Below are 27,233 nucleotides of genomic sequence, written 5' to 3'. Positions count from 1 at the left end.
AGGACATCAAAGCTAGCTGCGACGTCCGACGTTACTTTCCAAATGGCTTAGTGCAATGTTCCCATCAGCATAACATCTAACATTAAAAGGTAATTCTGTTTTAAGAGTTTACATTCTGAAATCGGCTATATTGTACTGCAGCACAGATAAAATAAAAGACTACTGGCATATTATTCAGGTTAAAATTTAAATATGGTTATCACAGATAAACGTTACAGTGGGCCATGTTTTATTATGAGCTATGATTGACAGTTCAGTTCTGCTTACTCAGCTTCCTGTAGAGGGAGGGCGGGACGTCTGCGCCTTTTCGGTACAACAACAGAAAGCTCAGAGCGTCATTGTTCAACTGGAGAAAAATTGTCTGCTCGAAATTTTCTCCTCTGCTTTACAAGCAAAACAAGGTCTTTGGGTAAGCAGCTGCTCGTTTAGCCTTAACTCTGCTCAGTGTCTTTGATTATTTTGGCTGCATCCGCAGATAAACTTTCTGTTTCGATCTCTAAATGCTAATAGCACGTGGCTACTTTTTCATCACAGGTGGACAGCTACATGTGAATGTCGATGTAAATATGCTATATTTCTTCATTTTGCTTTATATAATTACAGCATGGTGGGTATCAGTGTAAAATTAGCAGCAATGTGTGGACTTCCTTAGAAGTGTGGATCGGTTGACAGGCGTGATAACTTCCCCTATTGACTGGTAAACAAGTCCTCTGTTTTCTTCATTTTGACCCCCACAGGTGTTAGCTATCCAGATGTTTGCCACAGCTGCCAGAAACTTTGTAGAGGAGGTGGATCATGGAGGTGTACTGATCCCGGTGTCTGGCCTGAATGACACTATTAATCTTCTGACAGTGGTGGTGAAGCGTAAACGTTTCTGGAAGTGGCAGAGGCCCAAGTATCTACCCACGGATTTTAACCTTAATGATCTACTTACAGGAGACACACCTATAACGCCAGGTAAACACCAGACCTTTCTGTGATAGTGTGCATTTATTCTTTTTCTCTTTATAGTTAACTGGTAAAACATGTCACTTTCCACAGTTTCCATCGAGACAGACTTCATAAAATACAATGGGACTTTTGGTGACAACATTCAGGGATCTGTCGATGCAAATATTCTTGATTATTCCAGTTTTAAATTGGAAAGCAAAGACACCTCCAAACTCCAATCATCATTTGGAAACTTGAAGAAAGAGGAAGTGGATGTTCAGAAACTGCTGCGAGACACCAAAGGCAGGTTAGTTTCATCCCCCATTGAAAAAGAATTAAAAACAGTACACATCACCTGACATGAAGGTATGCAAACAGCTGGTGTGATCTTTGTCCAATCATAAAGATCAAGACAGGACACAAAGCTTGGTTGAATATTAACACTCGTTAAACTACAGCTTGTATAGGTTAGGATTAGTTTGAGGGATGTTTTTATAATGCATAATAGTTGTACATGTCATTCATGAAAATATGTTTTCAAGTACATTTTTTTCTGTCTATGTTAAAACTGATTTCCCAGGCTCTTAGACATGTCCCATGATCTGGTTCATCAGACGATGGTGAAGCCCAGGCAGGTGTTTGGGATTGTAAAGGAGAGGATTTTGACCACCCAGCCGAGCTCCGTCATAGAGGAGGTGCAGCAGGGGGGACAGTGTGGAGGAGGACTGAGCTTCTGTGGACCAAAGAGCTCGAAGGCAGCTATGAAAATCTCTTTCTCTGTTATGAAAGCAAATAACAATTCAAGAGTGATGCATTATGACGTGATTTAAGTTTATACAAAAGGTAGTTCTGAACAACTCAATCCTTTTGGTGCCGAGTTTACCACTATATGGAGTTTTTCCCATTTGTATGACTCCTCTTCAGATGTTCTGTGATTGACTGATATAACAGCAAACAGTCCATGTGTAAGATCAAGCTGCTAACTCCGAATCCCCAAGACTAACAAAGAATCTTTAAAAGAAATCAGTTTCATTGTTTCAAGACTAATGGAAATACTGATAACTTCATGTTTCATAAAGTCACTCATTCTAAAGTTTAGACTCACATAAATTAGCAAGAGTACAGGAAAAATATAAATTCATTTCTTGGCAACAGCCCGGTAACAGTCAGGATGAGGAACTGATTGTGCTGATAGAGCAAAAAAAAGGTATGTTAAGAAAAACACTGATCACTCGTTACTTTTTTGCTTATAGAACTGTTCTACAAACAGAGTATTACACCTGAGGTCATGCTTCTGTGCAGGATATCAGCATGGCTGTGATTGTCTTTATCAAATCACAGTTGTGCTGAAGAAACAGCATGACCTCAAAAGGAACCCTGCATATCAGTGTCAGGCATGTTTGCCTTACTGGACTGACATTAGTAGTGTATACATGTATATTGTACAAAGAAATACCCTAGATGTATTCATTCTGAGAACATTTTGAAAAACAAGTTGTAGAAACATCTCAGAAAAGATTGGGAGAAATGGGAGGAACCTGAGATAAATTTCAAGTGTTTTTGCAAATGGGATATTCCAGTTTTTTACAATTTTTTTAAACAATCAGCAAACATTTCTAAAATTCTGCTTTCACTCTGTCATTATGGGGTACATTAATGAGAATAAAAATATTCTTTTTTGCAACTGTAGCATCAGGCTGCAACATAAAAAAAATGAAAAAGTGAAGGGGGTCTGAATACTTCCTTAATGTACTATAAGGGCCACTAGTGTTGTGCTTCCAACATATTTTTTTTCTTTTTTTTTTATTTCTTTCTGCTTTTCAGCATTTTTTTCCATATTGTTATCTTCAAAAGAGTTGTGCTCAGGTTAAATTAAAAAAAATGATTTATGGATGACACTTCAGGGGAAAAGGTGCAGGAAAAAAAACAATGGAATTAAAGCATCATTACCCTCAGTACATTTGTGCAACAATGGAGCCTACATATGATTTTTTTTGTCCTTAAAAATGTATACATTTCTTTTTCTGACATATATAAAAGACACTAATGTCGATCCAAAAAGGTCACCCTGCCATAATATGCAGGGTTGTGTAATTTTAACTCAGTTCAGAGTTAGTTCAGGTAAAGGGAGCTTCCTCAGGTAAGGGGAGGTGAAATTCATGCCCTTACACTGCATTGAACATTTAACCTTTTTTAACTTTTTGAACCAGTTTTTGTATTTTTCAGATTAGATTTACCAGCCACAATGCCTTAAAAAAATCTTAGGTTTATTTATAGAGCTCCACTCATGGTTCACAGAGTCAAAAACATAAAAAGTAATAAAGTAAAATAGAAAATCTTAAAATGTCCTAATATTTGGCTTTACTGATTAGTTATCAGTCCAGTGCTTAGACGACAGAGTTCTACCTTCCCAACAGATACAGGTTCTCTTCACTGGTTTTGCCTTAAAACCAGTGACAGTCCACCTCAGAATGTCTTTCTAAAGGATTTAGGCCAACAGTTCATGCTGCTGCTGTTAGTCAAAGCCCTAAACTGGCCTGAAAACCCCCAACAGAGGTGCTCTGGTGGTGAAACCCTCCACAGTCTTTGAACCTTAACCTGTATCTACTGAGACACTTCAGACACACAATTTATCCTGATTTGAATTAAATTCAGTTTAACATAGTTTCAGTCCAGAGAATGAAGCTGATGCGCCGCATGTACAATAGATTAAATCTAATTTTCAATTGTCCCTCGTTGGGAAAACACTGTAAAAAGATAGTCAACATTCAGTAGCAGAAACAGCACAGTGCTCCACAGTTTAAAGAAGGAATAATACCACATTATAACAATATGTGACTTCAGTGTACACAATTACTTGTGTTGTCTTTTTTAAGAACTATCCAATAATTTCTGCTCTTTTTTTGCTTTTGTTTTTTTTTTTCTACAATTTTGCAGGTTTCCCTGAAGGAGAATGGGAGCTTGAACAAAGACAGTAACATTACAATGGAGATACCCGTCCATACTACCCTCGCCTACGCCCTTATAGAACTAGAAATCAAACATGACGGACGCTTTGGTGAGAAATAATTGTCTAACTCTATCAATATGGATAGTCTATTCTACATATTTCTATATGAATATAATTATTTATGAATATATTCTTCAAGATTATGTTGTCAGATTTAATATCTGAGTATTAGAAGTGTAATATATGTGGTTTATTTGTAGAGCTGTGTCTAATGTCAGACACCAATGGAGGTTTTGAAGTAGACGGCCTGGCTGGAGAAACATTGTTGCTTGTTTCAGAGGCTTCTTTGTGCACCTCTGAAAATAACCACCTAAGAGAAGGTAAATTACTGTTTTTACTCTGCTTTTTTCCTTTCTGCAGCCTAAAAACATTTGACTATAGATGGCTGTTTCAGCTACTGATATGTTTAGAAATGCATGTTGTCTTCAAAGTCTTCCAAAGACATAAGGGCCGGTGCTTAGAGGGGTGGGAAAACAATCAGCAGAAGTGGCCTATCTACAGGGTTTTTTTCTCTTTGTTATTTGTCCATTTTATGCTTCTGCTTTTGTTTGTTTCCTTCTTTTTTTATGAGGCAACTCGACGATCTTTCTAACGTTCACTCATTTTCATCGACCTGCTGTCAGGATGAATGTTACATTTTATTTGTCCTATTTTCTGTTGGCAGAGCTGGAGCAACTGAGAGATCATTTCAATCTTCTTTCCTCTCTTCCTGCCCCCACAAGGTCCTCTCTGCTCCAACACTTAACAAAGGTGATGGAGGACAAAGAGGCAGTCAGTTCACTTCAGCATGTGGTAAGATGGACAGGAAGGGGTTGTGTAAACTCAAAGAAACTCTCATAGAGCAGTATGTCCTTCTCATTAGCTGCTAAACCTTGGTGTCTTCCTCTCCCGCAGTTGGAATGGATGCGCCTTAATGAGAAACCTTCACTGGATGAAGTCAGGGCCACAGACCCTTATAAGCAGAACATCAAAGCTATCGTGGACCTTTTGGAGCAGGCAAAATCAGCTCAGGAAAACAAGCCCACATCTGTCCTCAGCGCTCTTCACCTCATTACCAGTGCCATAGATGGTGAGAAAGTTTATTTTCTTTGAAGAGTGGCAAAAGTCCTCTGTAGGGAAAAAAAAAAACTTTGTTTAAGGTCAGGATTTGCCTTCACAGTGTCCTGAAAACCTCATTCCTTGTATCTGGGTCTTTGTCTTTCAGAGATGTCACATGAATGTCATGCTATCTTGGGAGTGTGCTGCAATCTCACAGGGTTACAGACTTTGGAGCGACTGGTTAGTAAAAAACGATTTTAGAAAGACGTCTTCAACCCAGACCATGTGTTTTATCTATCATTTTTACTTATCATCACCTCCTTTCATGCCATCTGTTTCAGGTTCACTGTGTATCAGGGAATGGAGAGTTACCTGTTGGCAGTGCAGGTGTAGCTGCATCAACAGAAGACATCTTTGAAAAGATTAAACATCTGTTTGCCTCTTCAGAAGTGTCCCTGAAGAGAGACGGGGACGAATTGAAGACAGAAATACACACCCAGGCAGGAAACCATCCTCTCGTTCTGTGTATCGCTGTCAAAGGTCTTGCATCATTGGCCAAAGAAGGTTAAACGAAATATTCTATCGCTGGGATGGAAAAGTGTTTTTAAGTGTTTTCTATTTTTTTACATAATGGAAGGTTCTCTAAAATCCTGATTTGTACTGCTGCTTAGTCTCTGGTCAATCAACAAGCAAACATGGACCAATGACATTCATCAAAAGTTTTGACAATCATTTAAGGCTGTGGTCACGACCCCCAATGATGGCACTTTTGCTGGGGCAACCTTTGTGAATACCATTAAGTCTTAAGATGACACACTGCCTGCCTACAAGAGCCTCCTAGCAGGATCCTGACTGCCCTATAAGACAAATGATGTTGTATAATAGGAGGGGGTTCTGAACCATGAGCTCGGGACCCTAAGGATGAGAACTCACTTAGTTACAAAGGTATGAATTTTGGACTGTTTGCTTAGTAAAACAGGCATCTTGAAGAAATCAACCCATGTTTTTCTATAAGTAATTTAATGTCCCTTTTATATAGAAACTAATAGGGATGTGCTGATTCATCAGTTTGACTTCAGAAAAACAGACTCATTTACAAAGCAATCACTAAATACGTTCAACATGCATGTGTAAAAAAACACTAACAGCTCTGATTTCCCCAACAAGTGCATGTCTCTAAACAAGTCATTATAAATGTGAATGTAAAGGTTTTGATTAAGATTTAGGTTTATAAACCTGTACACTGTACACTGATTATATTAATCCACACCCAAGAGCCAATCAAATGTGGACATGTTACGTGTAACTAACTGGGGATAAATATGCCAACAACTGATGTCGGCTTCTTGAGCACAGTCTTCAATCTGAAGATTTTTTGGTGGGCTTCACTGCCTTTATTTGAAAGATAGACAGTAGATAGAGCTGGAGATAATGACGAGAGAGTGAGGGATGACATGCAATACAGAGCCACAGGCTTGAACCTGGGCCGCCCACGTACATGGGGCAACACCTAACCACGAAGCCAGAGGTTCTCAACTGGTCTGTCTTCAGAACCCACCAGTCTGTCTTACAACAGATCGCGACCCAGGTTTCCAAAAAACTTCTAACAACACATGTTTAATTAATTGAATATGTTGCTGTTTTGGGCTAACCTGACACACCAGATGGATTTCTTTCACACATCCATCTGGTTAACCTTCCATAGACAGTGTTTGGGAAAGGGAAGAGCCTTTGAAAAAGAACTTGGAGGGTGATTGGATGTATGTTCTGTCATGTATTTACGGGCCAATCAGAGCGACAAAAAAACGTGACGTAGCCACTACTGCTACAAGGGGTAAACTCAATATAGAACTGCATAACACAGACAATGGTAACTGTAGACATGTCAATACACGACTTTTGTCATTTTTGAAAAGAAAACAGCTCAATGCTGTTCTTTGTTCTTTTAACGATGAAATGTCAAGTTCTGTTAAAACTAGCGCTTTAACAGCATCCACGCTAATGTCTTCCATCATAATTACATCGGCCTCTTCTCGCTGCTTGCATACCTCACGACTCTCTGTCACGCCCAAAAGTACTGCCCCTCAACGCTGATTGGTCCTGTCACTTTATAACCAGGCCTAAACGGTTCAGACGGTAGCTCTGCAAGATGGATTTGGCAGCAAGAAACACGGAAACGGGCAAATCCATCTGCTTTGCAAGGTTAGTCTGGAGCATGATTGGACCAAAACACCTGATATAAAAAAGAAAAGGGACAAAACTGACAAGTTTTATACCCTCTCCCTCATTATGTGTCATTTTTTGCCAGTTCTCAAGAGAACTTTTTAATATATTTCATTATCATGGGAAAAGTAGCTGTTCATTGCAAGACGAGGAGATAAATTAGTTGGAATATTGACCAAACATTTAAATTTCCCCAATTTCATAGTAAAACAGGGTAAAATAAAAGGTATAAATGCATGTCCAATAAGGACTTCAGAACTTTTGCCACTTTTTTATTCAGGCACCTAGTTGCGACCCACTGAAAACAGCTCCGCATCCCACTTTTGGGTCCCGACCCACCAGTTGAGAACCACTGCAGTAGGCCATCTGTGCCCCCTAATCTTCGTTTAAAACACTGTTGGGCTGCAACAACAGACAAGCTGTCAAATGTTAATTAAGATTAATTTTTGCTTGTGTAACATTCAAGTAATTTCTGTTTAGTTTGTTTTTAACCTTCAATACTCAAATGAACACTTTGGGTCCCAGACAGAAAAAGATATTTAATGACAGTCTTAGAGTTTGAGATGAATTTCATATTTTCCCCATCATCTTGCCTTTATGCCTCAAGCAGCTTCTTGATAACTGAAGAAAATATCTTGTGAACAGAGAATTTCAGCATGAATGCTTTGTTTTCAGAGACATTGACACTACTCAGAAAGTGTTTGTTTTCTTTTCTGAAATTCTTCTCTGTAAATGTACATTGTGGACCAGCAAACTCTTCCCTGGTATCATTAATATCTATGAAGACACTGATAAATTTTTAAAATCATGAAGCAAGTGGCATAGTAGAATGTATAATAGTGTCACTAGTTAACCTAACAACACTCAAATAATGCAATCAAGTATTTTATGGTCACTTAAAACACAACTTGATTTTTATTTAAATATTAGTTTTTGTAAATGAAGTATCCTGGCCCACCTACAGTCCCTTCGGGGCCCGCATTTTTCTGAAGCACTGTACTAGATAAATGCAGAACTGAATAGTTTTTGGCTTAAGTGTTAAAATTGGACCAAATTTGACCTACATCAGACTTGATAACTTTGGCACAAAAAGATGCCAGAGAAGATACAAAGGCATCTTTGTTTTTAATACATGTGATTTTTTTAAATGTAATTTTCTTGTAATTGTCAAAGTCTTGAACCTGAACAAGGCCTTCTACATTAAAAAAAAAACACACCCTATAATTTAGTGTAGGGACCAAAGTTTAAAGCCAACTCTCAAGCCAGTAATTATCAAACATTTTCTGTAAAACCAAATATTCTGTTGTTACTTGTGTTTTGACACAAAACCAAAAGTGCCTGCAAAGAAACTGACCTTTGCAGCTTTTAAGTATTCAAACCACAAACCTCATTTTGGAAAAACTTGACTTTAACTGTTCATGCTGTAAATATGTGTCTTTAGGTTTTGGTGTGCCTTTAATCCTGGGGGTTTCTTCCTGGTTTTGTATTTTAGGAATCTGGGAAACAAAGTTGGTTACGTTTAACTCTGTACCTTTTGTCTGTATCTGTTATGTTTTGTTTTCTCCATGGTTTTAAAAAGTAAAAATTTTCCCTATGGTTGACTTTCTCACCAGTCTGCAATCACATACGACACATCCGTGATTAAAACAAATCAAGTCCATAGGAGATCATTAGAAAACACCAGTTATTTATTTGACATTTGAAAATACATCTTTTAAAATATATCTTTATTAAGTCAACTCTTTAAAACAGTTAAGTCTTAGTTTTATCACATCAAAAAGGGATGGTTCACTGAGATGCAGTACCCTGTTTTAGAGTCCTGTGGAAAGTTTTTTTATTTTCCCAAACACAAACGCAGCACCACAGCGGGTTGAACAGTCAGAAACACTCACAGGATTCTAATGTCTGACAAATAACATTATAAATGTCATTTAATGTGCTTAAGTGAGACGGAGATAATGGGTTAACTCTAAACTATGACTTTTTCTTCTGTACAACAGTTAGCTGTAACTGGCCATTTCCCATTAATGAGGTTGAACTGCAACGATGCCGGGGCGTTAATAAAGCCATGAGGAGAAAGAAGTCAATATTATGACACTATTCTATATGAATGAGTTTATAGATTGAAATGAAAGCTTGTATGTTAATGACAAAATGAGATGAATTACTGGAGGCATATGCACTGTAAACTGTGACTCTGAGGTATTGTTCTTTTCAATGAGCAAGCCCTCCACATATTTGCAGAATAAATACACTTTACCTATCTTACAGACAGATTGAAACACGGGACATGACAAAAATTGCATTTTAAAATAAACTGACATAAGGGCCAGTATTTTCATCCAATCCACATGAGAGAACGTACTCTTTAAAAAACTCTTGCCAATAAATAAGTACACTTCCTGTGTGTTTTGTGTTGCATAGTGTGCTTTTAAAAATCTGACAATTCAGATCAAGGTGACTTAGCTTTGACGGAGCTTTGTGCAAGACTCAAAATCACACAGGGCTGATGTCCGACACTTTTCCGTGTGTGAAGTACAGTGTTGAATCCTCCCTTCAGGCGTCCTGCAGGAGCAACGGGACAGCGGTGTCGGTCCGGTGAAACATCAGTAGACCCAGCTAACTGGGACCCACTGTGGCTCTATGAATAATCGCTCCACCGCCTCCTGCAGCGTGTCAAAGGCCTTGTCCAGATTGTCATTGACAATAGTGAGGTCAAAATAGTGGCTGTACGCCCGGCGGATCCTGGCACTCTCATCCACGGTCTTCTTCAAATCATTCTCCTGTTACAGAAAGAGATGCAGCCCAGTGAGTCTGGCACACATTAAAAGATTTTCATCATGTTATAAATGAACCCTACACATGATGACAAAACATGACAGGTTTTCCGAAAGTGTAAAAAGTAATAATAGTTACCTTTTTCAGCTAATATCTGCCAATACCAATATGCCAATAATATCATGCCTCCCCACTTTAAAATTTAAGGATGAACAAAAACACACTTTAAAATTAAGGGAAACAGGATGAACAAAGACTTGACAAAGGACTGTTGGTCCTTTCAAAAACTTAATTTAATTTTCCATATGGCTGAATTTTTACAGCCAATATAGGCTGATATATCAGTTACAAATATTGGCAGAAATTCACATCTATGCTAGTATTGGCATTGTGTTTAGTAGATCATTTCTTTGTTGTAACAATGCAATAAATCGTATATTGTTGTACTGTTTATTACCTTTTTAAATGGTGCCAAATTTGTAAGGAACATGCATTTGTGGGATGATCAGCAGAGCTGAGTATGTGGGTTGCACCCATGAAAAATGCGCTAACTCTTCCCTGCCAATGCCAAACAGCTTCTGGTACCCCCTGTGAGCATGGGCCCCGCTACAGTCGTCTGTAGGTGTGTGCGTCAGGAATCAGCATGCCACGTTTGACTGATCTGGATAGTGTCTGTGTGATGGAGTGAGCCCTAGTAGCATATCCAAACTGAGGCCTTGTCCACACAGAGATGAAAATGATATATTTCTGTTTCATTTTGAAAAAGTTTTCTGTAAATACGGGATTGTTTCAGAAAATGTCCACATAAGCACGGAATCACTGAAAACGCTGTAGAACAGGTACATCTCAAAAAATCAGAATATCATGGAAAAGTTAAATGTTAATGAGCTGACCGACTCTGCCCCTGACTACACCCCTCTCAGGAAATGGATGTGGCTCTCCTGATCCTCCTCTCAGCTGAAGATCAGAAAGAAGGGTGGAACTTTGTTCCAAGTGGGGAGGGCAAACCAAACCTGGAAGTGTCACTAACTCCCCATATAACATCATGAGGAGAAAATCTAGCTGCAAATGCGCAAAATCTAAATAGCACAATAAAAAACTGGTAATGGAAACACCTGAATTTCGAAAAACCTCTCAAATATCGCTCAAAATTTTTTAAGCTCTCATGAGGTGTTTTTTCCAATGTTTTGATATAATATGTCGCAAAAAGTGCAATGGAAACACTTTCTCCACATTTACACATCACAGGACGTAACATAGTGTCACATGACCAGTTAACTCCAAGACAACATGGTACGTGTGGACAGAAGAGGAGACCAAGAATTTTCTTTACATCATACTTACTACCTTTATACTTGGCCTTTGCCATAGATACGGACTTTGCCTCTGAACTAGCATACGTTGCTAACATGCAACAGGTTTTGAGCATCCATCTGTTTGTCAGAAGGCTCAATGACCACCTCAGCTCCATCTCTTTATCTGTCAAAGGGTGATCTACAGATAGTTTGAAACCATGTTTTCAACTGCTATGGATTGGCTTGAAAAGCTACCTTCAGTAACCAAATGCTGATTCTTAGACTTTGTCAAACATTTTTTTACAGTCTAAAGTAATGACCTATGAAAGGTCCAGCATAATTAACAAGGAGGCATTACTTGTCTTCCACTTACTGTGAGTAGTTTGGTAGTTAGTCCAGCATCAACCACAGCTTTGTGCATAGCTCTAAGTGTGTCCAGCTCTGGAGCAGCAATAAACACCACAAATGGCATAAACTCAGCAGTCTTCAACACTTTGAGGGCCTAGGCAGAGGAAAAAAATGTCACAATTAAACCTCACACTAAAAAACACCTTTTCACACTCAAAGCACATGCCTTTGACTAACCTGAGGATTGACATCCAGGATGCAGGTCCGGCCCGCCTCCACCACTTCATGGATGGAGTCAATCTTGGTGCCATAAAGGTTCCCGTCATACTCGCCATGCTCCAGGTAACGGCTCTCCTTGATGTCTTTCTCCATCACCTCCCGCGTCACAAAGCAGTAGTTCTGCCCGTCTCTCTCCTCTTCTCTCGGAGGACGTGAAGTGACTGAAGGCATAAGGGTAGGACAGGGGTGTCAGCTACCAGTTGGACGCAATGTAAATACCTATGCTTCCTCACATAGAAAAACTCACAGGGTACAGTGGTTCCATATCGGAAAGGGTTCACAACGATGAGTCTGTTCTTCAGGCTCCGCCTCCCAACTCCCTGAGCTCCAATCAGAATCAGTGTTTTCCTCTGGAAAGGAGGCATCTTAGCAACCTCCTCGTAGATCTGCAGCTCATAACGGTCAAATTCTGTTTACAGCAACACACATATTGGATGAGTATTCAAGAGAAACAGTTAATTTCTTGCATAAAAACTGATTTAAACCAAGACTAATAAACACCTGCATTCTTTGATGTAAGGTACATCATCTTCTTCTTTTTTTTCTTTGCAGTTCTTGTTCCACAGAGCATACCTGAGATGAAAAACAGGAAATTACCACAAAGTGGTGCTAGGTAAAAAGAGTTTCCTGACTAAACAAGAGCTGCCAGGAGCATGTTTGAGATTGACTGGATGTGTAACACAGACCTGAACCAGAATTATCCAAGTCTTTTCTGACAAAAGCTTTCCTCTTCTCCTCCAGGAACTGGCTAGGAATGAGACCAGTGGCTCCACCAACAACTTTGCATGCCTATGTGGAAATCAGAGTAATTCAGAGATGCTGAAAAAAAATACATAAAAATACACCATTTACTAGCAAGTACTCATGAAAATTTTTAGACAATCTAAGGACAGCTTTCCTATGAAATTTTCCTTAAAAGACAGGGGGGGTTCCAGGGGAATTGTTTATAAGATGTCAAAGGACATGGAAAAAGCAGACAAGTCTTACTATGACTGCTATTTTGCCCTTAAATCAATGCTATGTTTACTTTAACATATGAGGTATGGCTATTAGATAATGAGACTTCACTTATGAGGAGAAAACCAAATGGTTCACAGTCAAACCGAGTGTTACAGGTTTGGTATTCTCACAGGACTGCTGTACGGATTTCAATAAGTGACATCTTAATTTCACTGCTAGCTACTGACTGAAGTGCGCGTGTTTTTGCAAGGGTGTAGGAAAATGATTAGCTTAAAAGTTGAGCAAAGCTTCAACTTGAAATTTTTGGTGAAATTGAACAAAACAGCAGCTGAAATTTTTCATACATTAACTGAGGTGTATGGGGAACACTGGATGTCACGTGTGTTTGAATGGCACAAAAGATTTAGTGAAGGCAGAGGACATCCAAGACGATTAACGTTCTGGGCGTCCATACTCATCAAAAACTTCAGTCAATGCATTAGAAAACACTATCGTCACCATGGATGAAGAAAGCAGGACAAAGCAAGTCTAAATTCAAGGCCATGCTGATTCTTTTCCTAACATCAAGGGTATCATTTTGGAGGAGTGGGTTCCAGAAGGGTCAACGGTGAATCAACACAATCACAAACAGATTTTAGAAAAACTGCAAAAAGCAGTCAGAAGACAGAGACCACAGTTGTGGAAAAATTATTTCATTCCTCATCAAGACAACGCGCCAGCTCACACTGTGCTCTCGGTGAAGCAGTTTCTGACCCTGCAAAAAATTCACACTGCTTGATCATCCTCTCTATTCACCTGAGCTAGCAACATGTAACTTTTTCCTTTTTCCTAAGATCAAATCTGTGCTCAGAAGCACATGTTTAGAGTCTGTGTCAGAAGTGAAGAAATGAAAGACCGAAGTTCTGAGAGAGCTGTCCGAAAAAGACCTACTGCACTGCTTTGATTAGTGGAAGACCTGAATGCAGCGTGGTGTAGATGCAGAAGGGGAGTATACTGAAGGAAAAATACATTGAAAAATATTTGTGATAACTAAAATTGTAATACAGCATTAGTCTGAGAGTGCAAATAGAAAGAACTGTGTTTGCTAGCAGAGAAGCATATGAAGCTGTTTCCTTAGATGAATAAAGCGTAAACCAGTTATCCACTGGCAACTTGATATAGAGGTCATCGACTTTCCCAACTTGAATTATTATCCGCAGAGTTTGTACATCAGCTCCCCCAGGTTTCGTGCTTAAATCTGAGTGAGAAAAATGTTTGTGGTCACACATGCAGCTTACTATAAAAACTCTGGGACATATGGTGGTCCGCTTGTGGCTTCTTTCCTGCATGTCTCCCTCTCACTTTCTCATCCCCAGTTCTATCCACTGTCCTGCTCTATCAATAAAGGCATCAAAGCCTGATATCTTTAAAAAGGAGACAATTCTAGGACATTTTCAGGAGTTTTTTTTTTTTTTTTTTTGCATGAGTGGCAAAATTATAAATGATTAAACAAGTCCTTGGTATCGGTCATAAACATCCTCCTCTTCACTCTTTTGCCACCCTCTGGCTAAAGCAGCTGTTGCAATTACTAACATGGCCTTCTCACCTGCCACCAGTTTGGGTCCTCCTTGTTGACTACATGAAGTATTTCTCCCTTGGAAAAGGCAAGGCCGGCGTCTTTACAGGGGATCAAGTTGTCTGTGGCTGGATTATAGTTGAAGTGTGGCTTTAGATAAATCTACAGGAAAGAATGACAACAAGATTTCAGTAAAATTATACAGAGCAACAAACTAATGTGTCTGTGAGCTCTTTCAACATATCATTTTTTCTACACGTGTCGTATGAGAATAGGCAAAAAAAACTTTAAATTTTCAAGTTACCTGGCTCTACATTGTGTGCTTCTTTCTGCATTTTTGGACATTTCTTTCAGTTTCAGTTTTTTTTTTTTTTTTTTTTAATACAGTCTAGGAAAACTAGCCTCTACTAGGAAAACCACATATGTAATGACATGATCATAAAGTTATTCTTGGTCCAAGAATGAGATTTATTTCACTAGCTTGAAGCGTGATTCAGTTAAAACGTCCTTACATGTTAGCCAACATGCACAAAAACCAAACAGTAGAATGAGATCAGTGGATCCACCCCAGCACAAAGGTCAGAATCTGACATAACCCTACAAACTGCTCCTCCTCAGTGTCAGCTGCTGTGTGTGCCTGTTACTGTAAGAAGGCGGGTGTGTGTATGTGTGTGGGGGGGTCTGGTGAATCTAGTGGTGGATGTCCCAGATAGTGTGTGAAGTGTATTTATAGAGCTTCCTTGAGCTCAATTTTCAGAAGGCTGGCATTCTGAGATCATACAGGTCAGGCAGCTCTTGTCCAATCCCTGACAAGTACAGTAGGACTCCAAACAGCATGTGCACTGTGCAAGTAACACATTAATGCATCCCGTTTATTTCACTGAAAACAGAACGATAGATTTTTTAGTGGGTAAAAACCTTCTCTTTTCCTTACCCGTGGAGGTGCCGGCGTGTCTCTGTAGCTTGGCAGGACCTTGAGTGTGACACTCCCGCTGCAGTCCCTCAGCAGCTCCTGGAGTTCACCGGGGTTGCTACCAACCTCACGACCGTTCACCTCGCGGATTATGTCCCCCGTGTGCAGCATGCCCTGCCTGTCAATTGAGCTGCCGTGCAGGATCCGTGCAATCACCATCTCTCCCTGCTCCACACGGAACGTCACCCCCTGAAAGAGGGTAAGAGTCGTTTGGGATCATGCATCTACACTTCATAAATCAAACAGGAGCTCTATTTCATGAGGTTGTGGTGCAAGAAGCAACTCATGTCAAGTTGCAAAGCAACAGAGTCATCGCTCTTCAAACAGATGGTCAGTCAAAGAAGGCATGTGTAAAACAATTATCAGCCTATCACAAGTTACGTTTCCTCTGAGGTGCTGTGGTTCATGTAAATACTTGGATAGCTCACCAGTGGTTCGCCTGCCTTCTTCTGAATGCCTATCATCCGCACAGCATCAGCAGGCATGAGGGAACTCTTCAACAAGGCATCACTGTTCACTGAGGTGTTGGGCATTTCATAGCACTTTGCAGCCACTTTGTCGTGAGCCTCTATCAAAGACTGAAGCAGAAAAATGAGGGGGAAAACAGATTAACACAGAGGTAAATAAGGCAAAAGCTGGTCATCAATTATATGTTAAGACATGTTAAAAGCACAATTCCAGGATGTTTTCAAACTACAATCTAATCATCATCTGTCTAACAGTGACTGCTGCTTCAATGGCATGCATTTAATCTATCACTGTGAAAGAGTAAAGACATAATTCCTCTTACTACTCACATTCCTTTATAAGAAGACAACTTAACATCTGCACTGATAGATGATTGATATAGAGAAGAAACATTAGTGCTGTTCTTACCCACAACAAAGACTTAGCATTGGTCAGAGACTACAGCAATTGTGGGTATTAACTGAAACACAAGTTGACACAGTACTCTCTCCCTAACTTTACCCGCATAACTCAGCCTGCTATTGGCCAAAGAAAATACACCCCTTCCCCCTCCAATGCTGAGGCCTGCAAGTGGTTCAGGAATATACAGGGTGACATGGTAGCAGAGCTGCCTGACCTCCTGAGCTCAGGAGAATATCAGGCATGGTTGTAATAAAAGGCTTTGACATCCATTCAACAAAGCTTGACAGCTTATTCTACACATGTCTAGTCTCTCCACCTAGATTAAATCCAAAAAAGGCTCACAGACAGATGAAGTGGTTTGAGATACCTTAAAGTGAGGCTCCTGAAGGATTCTGGCGAGCTCTGTAGAGGCAGCATCCTTTTGTGGCAGGTTATTGAGGGAATCCAGGATCTCTGTAACCAGCTGAACGTTATCATCCCGCACAGCCTGCAACTTCACTTCTTCTAGGCGCTCATGGGCCTACACAGAAACACAAAATAAGAAATGTCACTTTATGAAAAGCTAAAAAAGAAACAACTCTTCTGCATAATGAAGATATTCAGAGTTCTAGCCAGAAATAGGGACCTTGTATTCAGATTATTAACTATTGGCTGATCCTACCGGTCTTACCACAGTCTTGTTAGGCCTGGATGTTGACTGATTGCCAGAGGCTCTGGCTGGACTCAGTGCATTTTTGGGTATCATTGGCAAGAACGCATGTCTAATGCTGACATGCTCAAGAGAGTTGGGATGGAATGGGTCAGCTGCCTGATACAGGAACGGCAGCTGCGCCTTTACAGGCACCTAGGCTTTTACAGGCACCTGGTGTGCTTTCCCAGGTCTGATCCAGCTGCATACTGGGTGCCCAGGACCTGGTAGGCTGGTCCAGACACCAGGGGTGACTGCTTAGTTGTGGTGGACCAGGGATATGTGGAGAGATGGGGCCTGGGCCTGTACAATGGCATCAGGAGGCCAGAGCAGTACAGGACCAAGGTTGACACGGTGAAGTTTATTCCATAATCAAAAGCAGGTGAGCTGTGTGTTTACAGGCTTATTGTTGATGAGGTACCATATCACAACCATTATCCTAGAATGAATGAGTACAGGAAAATATCAGCAGCAAGACGCTTCAAAAATGTTGAAACTATGGCATATAAAGCTTAGATTTTAACATGTGACTTCAGTCTGTGCATTTATAGGAGGGAAGCATTAGTGGTTGTCTCTCTCACACGAGCAGATGGTGATCATCTTTGAGTTAAAAAACTAACAGTGGTCATCAAATATACTTGGTTAACACTGACTACATCCTGCTTTCAGGGTTGGACTTTAGCTTCAAACACACCTCTAGCAGATACAACAGTTGCAGTTGAGAATTACTCTCATATGATCCTGAGTCAAACCATCCCAGCACACATCTGCCTGTAAACATTTGACTGCAGCTCTGACACAGGGCAGAGAAGGAGGTTCCACTCAGCTTTGCTCATAAAGTCAGTAGGAGCAAGTAGAAAAAATGAGTTTAATTTATGCTGTTTACTGTAAAAAAAATCACTCTGTAAGGTTGGGCTACTTATTTCCCTGTCCAAATGGCAGGCGAGTTGAGCAAATTTACCTGACATTGCTCAAAAATACCTGCATTTGGCTGGTGCGAAATTCCCACCCTGGTGTGTAGTATGACTCTCCAGCTGCTCAACATTCTGGAGTATACTAGCCCTGCTTAGCTGGTTTCTGGTCTTAGAAAACAAAAGAAAACAGTGGCTCACATTGCTTAAGTGTGGCATCCACATATGGTCTTGAAAAAAATCACAAGTGACTCATTTTGATTTTCACAATTTTCAGAGATGAGCATTTACCTATAAGTTGTGCAGCGTCTATGAAACAACTCAGAAGAAGTAAATTAATCAGCATTTTATTCACATAAATGTAATAGAGTTAAAGCTCATGCCAATAACACAGTAGCAGATTAAAAATAATTCATACATTAAAAACAAATAGCTGAAATATAACATTGACATAAGTATTCAGACTCTTTGCAAAAAACATGTTCCTCCCATTTCTCTCAGTCTTTACTGAGATGTTTCCACAACTTGATTAGAGTCCAGCTGTGGTTATTTATTTATTTATTTATTTATTTTTTGAATGGACATGATTTGGAAAGGCTCACACCTCTTTATAGAAGGCCTCACAGCTGACAATGCATATCAGAGCAAAAAAAAAAACAAAAAACAAGCCAAGAGGTCAAAGGTTACTGTCTGTGGGGAGCATGAAAAGGATACCATGTTATATCAAAATAATTTTGGTCTTTCAAATTTATTTATACAGAGACTGTTTATTTTTGGAAGCTTGGTTGAGAAATGGTCGAGCCACTTGAGGAGTTTACCATCCTGCTGTAGGTTAAGCCTTATCACATGAGGAAGACAGATCATACAGTTAATCCTCATTCTTAACTCTACATAGAGGTGCTGCTCTAGGGCTTTACACACTGCATACAGAATTAAAGAATTTTCATTTTATTGAGGCTTTTATGTAAAAAAATGAATAAATAAATGCACAATAACTCTTTGATACACTTGAACCAAATGGAACAAACAGTTTGATTTACAGAATACGTTGAATCAGTTCTTCCTAAAGCAGTCTTATGAATCAGGGGCAAGTAATACCTAGAAAGCAGCGCTCTACTTGTTGGAAATGAGGTCAAGAGTCGGCCTTTGACAGGTTTTCTAGAGCCATCTTTTCATAGATATAAAGAATGACTGTTATGACCTGAATCTGCATGGTTTCTCTTCTATATAAGTCATTTATACATTATATTGCTACCCTCTTTAAGCTATGTGAGGATTGATTAAACTCATGTAAATATGAAAGTTTCCTGACTACACAAGCTTGAACCAATATACTCTATTTTAAAAGAAAGGATACTTTACAGCCCTAAATATATCCTATCACCATGCACAGTCTGATGTTTCTCTCTGTCTTTTAACAACAACTGTGCCTCAAATTCGTCTAGAGTCAAGATATTAAACCTCCATGTCCAAACAATTGCAAAATTACTGAGATCAGAACATGCACGAGAGAAATCTGCCTTTATTTCCTCTCCACCATACAAAAACAAATGCACGTCTGTCCTCTTCCTAACATGTCGAAATCTGTGATGACCCTCCTAGGTAAAAAGGAAGATTTTTGCCACCTTCTTCTACATGTGGTGGCATGTGACACTTGTAACACCCAACGCTGATCAAATGGCATCAGTCCAGGTGCCATTTGATCAGCATTGGATAACCATGACCTGGATGACTGAGAACCTACACAGACATTGACACTTGTTACACCTTCAATTCCATAGGCTTACTTGCTCCTCCCTACTGCTACGGCCAAAGGTTGATGGCCAGCTAATGAGCTTACAACTCTGTCTGTGTCTCTGTGTGAGTGTGTTTGTGTGTGTGCGTACAACAGAATGCAGGAGTGTTAAAATTGTGTGTTACCTTTGCAAGGGAGCGGACGATGGGGCTCTCCATGATGCCTCTGAGGAAAATCAGGTCTATATCTTTGGCTCCCGTGCCTGATGGCAGGTCCTTCAGGTTGTCGAGTACCTGCTGCATGGCTGAGGAGTACAAAATACGCTGTCAAAGACTGAGCCAGGAGATCTTCGATATCTCTTTACCTCTAATGACCTCCTGAATCACTGCTCTGTGATTGTGGGCAGAAATGTTGGTGAAAAATAAAACTAATAATGAAAAAAACAAATACTAGCCAAAGAAAAAAAGGTGAAACAACAAGAGCTTGCAAGGCATGACAACAAGATGACAGACAGTCAATCAATGGGCCAATTCAAAGAAAAAAAAAAACATGTATTCCTATTGCAGTTGCTACAAACGAAGAGACTCAAGGAAAAAGATTAAACTAACAAATCTGTATTGTAGCGAGTGAAAGTTAACAGCAAAAAGCTGGAGCATTAATACTCGAAAAGACAAGTTAGGTTAATTAGCCAGCTCAAAACAACAGAATTAAAATTATATAGTACTTTTCTGTACTTTTCTGTATATTCAGACTATTGGCCTATTTTCCTGCAGCAGACAAAGCTGAGATCAAACAGGGTGATTTACAGAAATGATGCTGCCATGGTGAAAGGGGAAAGACAGGCAGCAGAAAACACACCCACGCAAATTTCTCCAGACAGTGAGGCCGTTCAAATGGTAATGAAACAGCAAATATCAGATTACTTCAGACCCAGCAAAAGCCTCTGACACAAAGAAACTCAATTTTAAACAGCTTACCTGTACCAGACTTTGCATTGGCCACCGTCATATTTGAAATTCCTCAGCTTTCAGCGCAGTGAATTTCTCCTAACACGGTCAAAAGCCACCCAACTGCCAGCTTTCAGAAACCAGAGCAACTGGAGGGCTGGAGAAGGTAGGGAACCCACAGAAGTCAGCTTACAAATGCTCCGATCTTCATATTGTATAAGCAGAATTTGTCAGACTAATCAAGATGTTATATAGTTTCAACAAACACAGACACATAATGAAGGCATAGGACAGAAAACATTTGTCTGTCTTGAGGTTTTAGGAGCATTAGCACAGAGGGCTCTTATGAAATGAGGGAATGACAAAGAGGGCCATTGAGAGACAAAGGATGAGTCTCCCATCTTTCTGGCTAACGGTTGTGCCAGCCACATACAGGGAGGCCCTTGGGGACTCAGGGCAAGCACGATCTCCACACAGAGGGGGCAAAGACACTTCTACAAATGCCTTCCTGGATGGAATAACGCACATTTTTGATTACAGGTGGCTCTTCTAACACGTGATAATAAATAATAAAGATGAAAACATCAGACTTCATCGACACTATGTCCAAAGAGACAGCAACATTGCTGACAATCATTTAGAGGAAAAATAACAAGGAAGACAACAACTCACCTAAAACTGTGTTCAAATCATCAGTGCAGCACTCCAACATGGAGCCCCACGTTTTCTACAGAACACTCATCTGGTACTGCTACACTAAACAGAAAACAAAAAAAATTAAAACGGATCATTTTTTGGCAGGTTGTCACACTACCAAAACTTGAATTCTACAATGACACCAATAAAAGTCAAACATAAAGATACCTGTTTTGATACAGCCAATATTGTCTGATTTCTTGTTTGTTATTAGGGCTGAACAATTTGGGAAAATAATCTAATTGCAATTTGTTATGTGATTACTTCTGAACTTCCTTATATTATGTTTTTTTACCAACAAACACAAGCAATAGATTATTCTTTATTATAACCAACACAATATAAGATAACACTAGAGCAAAAGAATTTTGAAAAATATCTAATTGTGATGATTTTGACTCATTGCAAATTGGATAAGAACTGTTGTATTGCAGGAGTTATAATTTTTATGTCATTCTCATATTTAATAAGCAAAGAGTATAAAAAGTCAGATTTTTGTAGACTATTCTAAAAAAAATTGCCTGTGGATGATTGCATGATATATAATGCATAGCATCTCTGCTGCAAAAAAGTTGTAAACTGGTATTTTGACACAAATTTCAGGTTAAAGAAACCACCTTCACATTGCACCTTCTGTGGCTTGAAAATTGCAGCAGGCCATATTGTGATTTAATCTTATTTCCGAATAATTGTCCGGCCCTATTTATTATCAAAAATTGCAGACATGGGCTATTCCTGCACATAGTCTTAAATACGGTGGCTTGGAAATGCAATACAAATTACAAAGTCTGAAACATTTTTACAAAGCTTTAAACAAATTTATATCAACCAAAATAAATTGACATTTAACAAAAAAATAAAAAATGTGATATATAATAATAAAGCCAAAAACACTTTGATCAAAAAACATCTTTACATTTCATAAAACAAATTTTAAATAGAAGAAAAAAAATGAAATTTTACAATAAGTAGTACTAAACAAATATACAAAACTTAAATCATGTTTAAATGAGCTGCGAGAAATGTATAAGTTGTTCAACACTTTCACACCTTCTGAAAGAAATTTACAAACCATATTTTAGGGAATAGGAATGTACCAAATGCCAGAAGTGACCCAAGTTTCAAGTTTGGCAAAAGTGTTTCAGACTTTGTATAATTGTATTGCATTTACAGGCCACCATACTTAAATGAGCAGAAATGCGCACAAAATTTCAGTTCTGAAACATTGCAAATATTGTTTTGTGAAATTTGGTTGGTCTTGGTTGGTTTGTTGGTATAATAGAAGAGTGGATCCAGGTATTTTTTTCCTTTAAAAGGCTGTTTTACATGAATGACTTTCTTTAAGCTATATGTTCTCTTTTATACATTCTTTCCTCTTATGTGCACCTGTTTTATGCAGTAGATATAGTTTTTCTTCAAGTTTTAGTTCTTTTGGATAAAATTAATCATAAAAATCACAGAATTGGTATCATTTCTAGAATTTGTTATTAAAAAATTAGTTCAGTTAGCTCATCTGTAACTCAACCTGCCTTTTTACTGAGACATTTCCTGTCCATTCAGTGTTACTGGAGTGCTATTTTAATACCGCCCCAGTCTATCATATGACCACATTTAAAAATACTCACTACTACCATTAAGTCAGATATAACTCAGCTATGATACACTGAGACTGTGGCGTATTTGTCTTGTAAGGATTTAAAAAATAAAAAGTTCCAGGACATTATCACTTGATTTTCCATGAATGTTTTCTGTTGTCATCAAGAATAGCTCTAACTCTCGGCAAATTTCCAAAACTGAGCTTTAATTAATATATAAATATAGCTTAATAATATCAAACACTTAAAATTTTGATTATTCCATCAGCTACATAATGTATCATCATGTATATTTCAGCATAGTTTACACCTGTGCACTGTTGCTTTTTTTTAATTTGTAGGTTTGTATACTTTACTCTTATATTGAATTTCTGAATGCATTTACAAATTTAATGTAGTCAACTAGAGTCAGATTCCTTGCATGCATACTCATTATAGACTGTAGGTATACACCCACCGGCCACTTCATTAGGTACACCTGTTCAATTACTTGTTAACACAAATAGGTAATCAGCCAATCACATGGCAGCAACTCAACGCATTTAGGCATGTAGATGTAGATGTGATCTAGGCAACCTGCTGAAGTTCAAACTGAGCATCAGAATAGGGAAGAAAATGGATTCAAGTGACTCTGAATATGGCATAGTTGTTGGTGCCAGACAGGCTGGTCTGAGTATTTCAGAAACTGCTGATCTACAGGGATTTTCACACACAACCATCTCTTGGGTTTACAGAGAATGGTCTGAAAAAGGGAAAATATCCAGTGAGAGACAGATGTGTGGAAAAAAAATGCCTTGATGTCAGAGGAGAATCGGCAGACTGGTTCGTGATGATAGAGAGGCAACATTAATCCAAATAACCACTTGTTACAACCAAGGTATGCACAATACCATCACTGAGTGTACAACACGTTGAACCTTTAAGTAGATGGGCTACAGCAGCAGAGGACCACACCAGGTGCCACTCCTGTAAATGAGGAACAGGAAACTAAGGCTACAATATAAACATGCTCACCAAAGCTGGACAATAGAAAATTTGAAAAATGTTGCCTGGTCTGATGAGTCTGGATTTCAGCTGCGACATTTAAGTGGTAGGGTCAGAATTTGGCATAAACAACATGAAAGCATAGATCCAGCCTGCCTTGTATCAATGGTTCAGGCTGGTAATGGTGGTGTAATGTTGTGGGAGGTATTTTTTGGCACACTTTAGTACCAAGACAGCATTGTTTAAATGCCACAGCTTACCTGAGTTTCGTTGCTGATATGACCACAGTGTACAAATCTTCTGATGACTACTTCCAGAAGCATAATGCACCATGTTACAAATCTTACATCATCTCAAACTGGTTTCTTGAACATGACAATGAGTTCACTGGAGTTCACTGGAGTTCACTGGACTCCAATGGCCTCCACAGTCACCATATTTCAATCCAATAGATCACCTTTGGGATGTGGTGGAACATGACATTCCCATGATGGATGTGCAGCCGACAAATCTGTAGCAACTGCGAGACGCTTTTATGTCAATATGGACCAAAACCTCTGAGGGGTGCTCCCTACACTTTGTTGAAACTAAGCCTCAAAGAATAAAGGCAGTTCTGAAAGCAAAACAGGGTCCAACCTGGCACAGGTGCACCTAATAAAGTGGCTGATAAGTGTATGTGTCATTTAGATGTGCTGTCTAAGTTAGACAATAAATAAAACCATTTTTAAAGTGATACCACTGGGGAACAGAGAATTAGCAGTGTAATGCGGTGGAGGTATTTTTAAGCTATGGTGTGCAAATGTTTAAAAAAAATAAATAAATAAAAATTAAGAAAAAATAAAGAAGAGTGTTTTAATTTTATAATACTGGCATTTCAGAAAGATTATTTCTCTATTTTCTTCGTGACACGCACCTGTTTACACTTCTGTTTAATTATTTGCTAGTCTTGAATAACGTGGCTCGGTTCAGTGAGAGGCATAGACTCTGGAGACAGTCACACCGCCTTCATTCCTCCTTCATCAAACACACGAGCAGCAGCCAGGTATGGAGGGATTGCTCGGTCCTCGTGGTGGCAGATAAGTTGCCAACGGCTGGGTCTTTTATAAACGTTTGTGAAACCACAATGAGCATATAATAAATGTTTTCGCTTCAGCTGTTTGAACTGACTGTCGGAGTACACGCGCACAGGGCACGTGTGGCTAGAATTGATCACTAGCCGTTGGCGTGTTATTAGCTTCAGTAAACCTTCATTAGAGCCTTAATGCACCACGATGCGACTTGTTTCAGAAATGTAAACCTGCAGATACATGTAGTTGGGTTGTCAATGATGTTTATTTCACAAGTGCTCATTCGGTGTCAAGTTGGTGTTAGGCAGTTCTACTTCGTGGTACATAGGCACGCAAGTTAGCAAAGCTAATTATTGCTAGTGTGCGCTACACTGACATCGTAACGGTATCAGCTAGCCAGGACATTACCACTGATAAATCCAAACAAGTAAGGCAAATCAGGACAACACGCCCAGCTTAATGCTGCTCTTATATGTAGAGGAAGGGGTGATGTAAAATTAGCTGCGAGACAAGTAATTAGCAACTAGCTAATGGTAAAATAATGCGGCTCAGACTAGCAAGTTGCAGCTAGCTACTGGGACAGCGGTAGCCGAGAAACCAGAGGGTCCCATGATGGGATCGCTGGTGAAGTATATGTTTGAAAAAATGAATGATTCTTTACCTGATTTTTTAAACGACACTCCGTCACGCTTTCGTTGTCGTCCTCATTTCAAAAATCCGCCTATTCGCTTAATACTTGGGCAATACTAACTTCTGAGAGCATTTTCAATGTGCTTCCCTGCGCCCCTTCCCCTCAGCTCCCCGTTCAGACGGTGCTATGCTAATGACACCCAGTGCCCTTTAAGTTACATCTGTCCCAGTGAAGTCCTGAACAACCCATCCACATGCTGCTATTCAAATTTACCCTATACATTTAGTATAAATTATTTAGCCTGACATAGTTTTCTTATTAAACCCAATGACCTCTAAACACTTAAAATACCCTCCTCTTTATTTTACATGTCAGCTGTTCCCATCTAGAGTAATATTCAGAATAAATCTGCCTGTAAAGACTTTAACTTAATCTGTTTGAGTTTTTAAGTGTGCCATGTGGATTGACAAAACACTACTACTTGTCAGAGTAGTACAGAGCACCAGTGAAATTATTTTCTTTCTTTTCCAAAACACAAACTGCATAAATAGCTTTATTGTAACACAATGGCTACCTAATAACCTATTTGATCTTAAAGCTTTGAGGTCACACTTACCCCCTGATGAAAAATATACCGGTAATCTTGCGGTTTCAAACACCACCAAGCAATACTCCATCCCCGCATCTGGCCACAAAAATCTAAATATCACCTATTAGCTGCTGAGGCTTCTTCATCGAAAAGCAGATTGAACACATGCATGGTTAAATAGAGCAAGTAGCTTGGACAAAGTATCAAAAGAGCATTTACCAAATTCTCAGCGTTGCGTGATTCGCTTTTGATGTTTCCAGGTCAGTTGATAGGATTAGACTGGTAATCTTTGCAGGCAGGCTGCAGGTATTTCTCAGTTGAATTTTTGTAAAAAAAAATTAACAACTATAACACGAAAGCAAAGCCAAATTACAGCCAATTTCCATTTTACCCTTCGCCATGTGAAAAAATAATTTCAGACATGATTTTTTTAGAGATGTATTTGTCCCACTTTAAATTCTAAATGCTGCTTGTTCACCACCAGAGAGCACTATCACTCCATTAGTGGATCCCACGGTTAAACAGGCTGCATTTACTTAACAACAAGTAAGGAAGTGATTGATAGAACTTGTGAAAAATATAGCAAGAGAATGGCTCATTAGAATTGTGCTTGTACTGAAATTGTCCCTGTCTTTGCAAAGTCAAAATGGAAAATGTAATCAAGTGGACTTAATTTATTACTTGATTATTTCCAGATTTTGCTCAACTTCATTGAACTCTAAAGCTACACCCAGCAATATATCTGCAAGCTCACCTGTCTTTCATGTAAAAATTGGCAAATTTTGTAATAGAAATATGCAAGAAAAATAATGTTCAAACAGTTAACATCAGACGTGAAAGAGGGTAAATACCCCTGGAAATGAAGATAGATGACTGACAGATTTTTTCAGCTTCACACAGGCCACGCAGCTTAAAACTATTTATTTCTTTGCATAGCAGCATAAAACCTGAAAAGGGACAATCAAAGTGTTGTATATTTTATTATACTACCTTTTAAATAAAAATAAAATGGAAAAAAAGTACATCACAGTCTAAAGAATTTGCATTACAGACATTTTATTCCATGCAGCACGAGTAAATGTCATGTAATTTACAGACATGTAAAAATCACTGTAGATATGACAGCTCCAG

The 27,233-nt window shown here is 39.1% G+C and overlaps 2 protein-coding genes across 10 annotated transcripts; one reads left to right on the top strand and one right to left on the bottom strand.

The window, feature by feature from the left end:
- The first annotated feature begins 281 nt into the window (after nt 1-281).
- Nucleotides 282-6,940, top strand: LOC121512999 (gasdermin-E-like). Its single transcript, XM_041792455.1, has 10 exons — nt 282-409; nt 738-957; nt 1,042-1,237; nt 1,511-1,685; nt 3,868-3,988; nt 4,141-4,260; nt 4,605-4,732; nt 4,835-5,009; nt 5,145-5,218; nt 5,320-6,940. Exons 2-10 carry the CDS (start codon nt 753-755, stop codon nt 5,545-5,547), a joined length of 1,422 nt encoding a protein of 473 aa, XP_041648389.1. The 5' UTR covers nt 282-409; nt 738-752; the 3' UTR covers nt 5,548-6,940.
- Nucleotides 6,941-7,457: 517 nt separating this feature from the next.
- Nucleotides 7,458-25,684, bottom strand: LOC121513354 (MAGUK p55 subfamily member 6-like). Of its 9 annotated transcripts, XM_041793057.1 has the most exons (15): nt 24,076-24,215; nt 23,722-23,797; nt 21,213-21,291; nt 20,571-20,697; nt 19,779-19,897; nt 16,627-16,779; nt 15,818-15,967; nt 15,351-15,578; nt 14,447-14,578; nt 12,588-12,690; nt 12,403-12,474; nt 12,149-12,310; nt 11,860-12,062; nt 11,648-11,776; nt 7,458-9,984 (listed from the first exon to the last, which is right to left on the bottom strand). In XM_041793057.1, exons 4-15 carry the CDS (start codon nt 20,599-20,601, stop codon nt 9,808-9,810), a joined length of 1,659 nt encoding a protein of 552 aa, XP_041648991.1. In that variant the 5' UTR covers nt 20,602-20,697; nt 21,213-21,291; nt 23,722-23,797; nt 24,076-24,215; the 3' UTR covers nt 7,458-9,807. The 9 variants fall into 9 exon arrangements, with proteins under 9 accessions (XP_041648991.1, XP_041648988.1, XP_041648989.1 ...); XM_041793054.1 differs by lacking the exons at nt 23,722-23,797; nt 24,076-24,215 and adding an exon at nt 25,544-25,684 and having other exon boundaries at nt 21,213-21,296; XM_041793055.1 differs by lacking the exons at nt 23,722-23,797; nt 24,076-24,215 and adding an exon at nt 25,544-25,684.
- Between the last annotated feature and the right edge of the window lie 1,549 nt (nt 25,685-27,233).

Source organism: Cheilinus undulatus, linkage group 8, assembly GCF_018320785.1.
Source record: "Cheilinus undulatus linkage group 8, ASM1832078v1, whole genome shotgun sequence".
NCBI lineage: Eukaryota > Metazoa > Chordata > Actinopteri > Labriformes > Labridae > Cheilinus > Cheilinus undulatus.
Note: the sequence above shows the minus strand (reverse complement) of the source record. Positions and strands in the feature narration are given on the sequence as shown.

Coding starts and splice junctions, on each gene's coding strand:
- LOC121512999 (XM_041792455.1), top strand. CDS start 753: ATGTTTGCCACAGCTGCCAGAAACTTTGTAGAGGAGGTGGATCATGGA. Junction 958..1,041: donor AGACACACCTATAACGCCAG/GTAAACACCAGA, acceptor CACTTTCCACAG/TTTCCATCGAGACAGACTTC. Junction 4,733..4,834: donor TCAGTTCACTTCAGCATGTG/GTAAGATGGACA, acceptor CCTCTCCCGCAG/TTGGAATGGATGCGCCTTAA.
- LOC121513354 (XM_041793054.1), bottom strand. CDS start 20,601: ATGACGGTGGCCAATGCAAAGTCTGGTACAG. Junction 15,968..16,626: donor TTCAGGAGCCTCACTTTAAG/GTATCTCAAACC, acceptor TTTCTGCTTCAG/TCTTTGATAGAGGCTCACGA. Junction 14,579..15,350: donor ACACGCCGGCACCTCCACGG/GTAAGGAAAAGA, acceptor TCTTTCCTGTAG/ATTTATCTAAAGCCACACTT.